General features: G+C 46.1%; 1 protein-coding gene across 1 annotated transcript in view; it reads left to right on the plus strand.

Moving 5' to 3' along the window:
- Window positions 1-248: 248 nt before the first annotated feature.
- The window catches only part of T265_09747 (hypothetical protein), a gene marked incomplete at both ends in the record, with an annotated part of 21456 nt that continues 19244 nt past the window's right edge, over window positions 249-2460 (plus strand). Inside the window, one exon of the mRNA XM_009175917.1 lies at window positions 249-488. Coding sequence (XP_009174181.1) covers window positions 405-488 — 84 coding nt within the window. The remainder of the gene's footprint in view (window positions 489-2460) is intronic.

Genomic DNA, 2460 nt, shown 5'->3' on the forward strand with positions numbered 1-2460 from the left:
ATTCCCAACTGCGGTTTTGCCATTATCGCTGCCGCCAATATTGATGTAGTCCTGATGCTACACCTTGTGCGTCCATTCTCTCAAGTTACTTACTAACTTATGTTCCACATTTGTGTTGCAGCTTATCTGAATCTACCCGTATAGGAACTCAGTGATCAAATGGGAGGGGTGACCAAGCGATTCACAGTACGCCACCTGCCACTTAACTCTGTACATGTGCTACTACAGGTAACTGTTGAGGGCAATATCGGCTGTGGGAAGTCTACTTTCTTACGCTATTTCGATCAACTTTCTGAGAATACCGAGGTCCTTCAAGAGCCACTATATCTATGGAAGGATGCAAGGGGACATAATCTATTTGTATCGCTGCCTTCTCACCAGCTAATCTTTCTCCCTAGGAGTTAATGTATAAAGACTCAACTCGCTGGGCAATACCATTCCAGGCGCAGGTTCTAGTCACGCTCCTGGATCGTCAGCTAAGGCCTCAGGTAGGTTGATACTCAACAGTAATTTGTTTGAGGTTGTTGACCAGTTCGCATAGTGTAGCTTTCAATTTCTATCCCATTCTATCACTAATGGAAACGGAGGATGATTCTCGTTTCAGAAGAGATTGGTAAACAGTCGGTAGTTTTTACTTGGGCAACATTTCGCTTTTGACACAAAAGCTTCACCAGGCCAAGTGAACAGGTCACCAAATCGGCCAGGTTATAAGACAGACGGGGAACAAACGAGTAAGTCCTCTTCAGGTTATCACACTAGATCAGTGTTGAGTGTCAATGAACGGCGCTTGTCGGCTAGTGTGGGTGCCAAGATCTTGAATTGATGGATTGGAGGAGTTTCAGATTAGTTCCCATCGCTTTTTGTTCCTTAATCTTCCACTTCAGGGTGGTTCAATTGGTGATTCATCTCGGATGCCACTGGTAGATTTCCTTTGGTCTTCGTGGCCATGTGAATGTTGTGACAATTCAGTTGGGGGGATGGGAGGTGGGTAAGGTTAAGTGGAACTCAGATGATGACTACTCTTCCCTCTGATAATCGCACACCAACACATGTTAGCTCGAGTGACCCAACACCGTTCTCCACACGCTTGCCAGTCCCACGCCATCTATTCTGTTTACACTGGGATGCTTGGCGATTTCTACCGCCTGGGATATCAGTCTCTGTGACGTGGACCGTAGTCCTCGTCTCAAAACCTCAACATTTTCTAAGTCTATTATGCGTCCTGTGTCTAGTGCGTGTTGCGCAATTGCCGAGTCTTTCAGTAACGCTTGGTATTCATCTGCGTTTCTCGGCGGCCTGATTATTATTTCTACTATGCCCTCCGATTTTGATGTGTAGTTCCCTGGCCGTCTGCCTATATAGACCTTGATGCAGTCGTTACACTTAATTTTGTACACACAGTCCCTGGTTTTGTTTGCCGGGAGGCGATCTTCCAGTTGCACCAGTGCTTAACGCAGAGTGTTCCCCTCTGGAAGGCTACTCTTCGAATGACCGACGTTCCTGGTTTATATGGAATAACAGCGGTCCCGATCCACTCCCTGTTGGGTTTCGCTACCGGTACCAACACCCTTCGCAATTGACGCCCAATCAAGCTAGCTGGATATCCACTACTCCAAAGTTTGTTCTTTACTTCAATTTGGGCCGCTGTCCGATCAGCTTCTTCTCTGCACAGGACCCTTACACGTCTAAACATTGATAAGGCAATACTGGTGAATACCGACTTCGGATGGACAGACAGGTAGTTCAGTGTCGGTTGGCTTCTCGTACACTATGGTCTTTAGTTTCCTCCCGACCTTATGTGTCTGCAGTCTAAAAAGGCCAGTGTACCCGAGGTTGACTCCTTCTCCACACTGAATTTGATCATTCAGATAGTTGTAAAACCCACCAACCTTGTTTCGTTTCATCACGACGAAAGTGTCATCTACATACCGCCAGAATATCTTGAGTGGGTATGGGAATCCGGCTAAAGCACTCCTCAAATTCTTCCATGAATATATTTGCAAAAACCGGGGATATTGGAGATCCCATTGCTAGCTTTTGTTCTTGAGTGTGAACCACGGTGTCGAAAACGAAGTGGGTGAGATTCAGGCATGCTTTTATGCCTTCCACTGTTTCATCTGCCGTAAGCTGTGTCCGGTCTGAAAGGGTGGTGTCTGCCAGTAGCAGTCACTCAGCTACTTCTAAAGAGTCCCCTTTGGGCACATTTGTATATAATGAATTGACGTCGAAACCTATCAGGATGCTATCTGGTTCAACGGTGACCCCCGCTACTTCGTTGGCAAAGTCGTACGAATTCTTAATCACTCTTGTTCGTTCATCATCATCAACGACACCATGACATCAGTGCTCAACACCAATGCTTCACTGCCGCACAACCATGACTTATTTGAAAGCCTTATTGTAAAGAAAAGAATAAAGGTGGATGGGGGAGGGACTTAGTGCTAGCTTAACACAATCATT

Source organism: Opisthorchis viverrini, assembly GCF_000715545.1.
Source record: "Opisthorchis viverrini unplaced genomic scaffold opera_v5_299, whole genome shotgun sequence".
Taxonomy (NCBI): Eukaryota; Metazoa; Platyhelminthes; class Trematoda; order Opisthorchiida; family Opisthorchiidae; genus Opisthorchis; species Opisthorchis viverrini.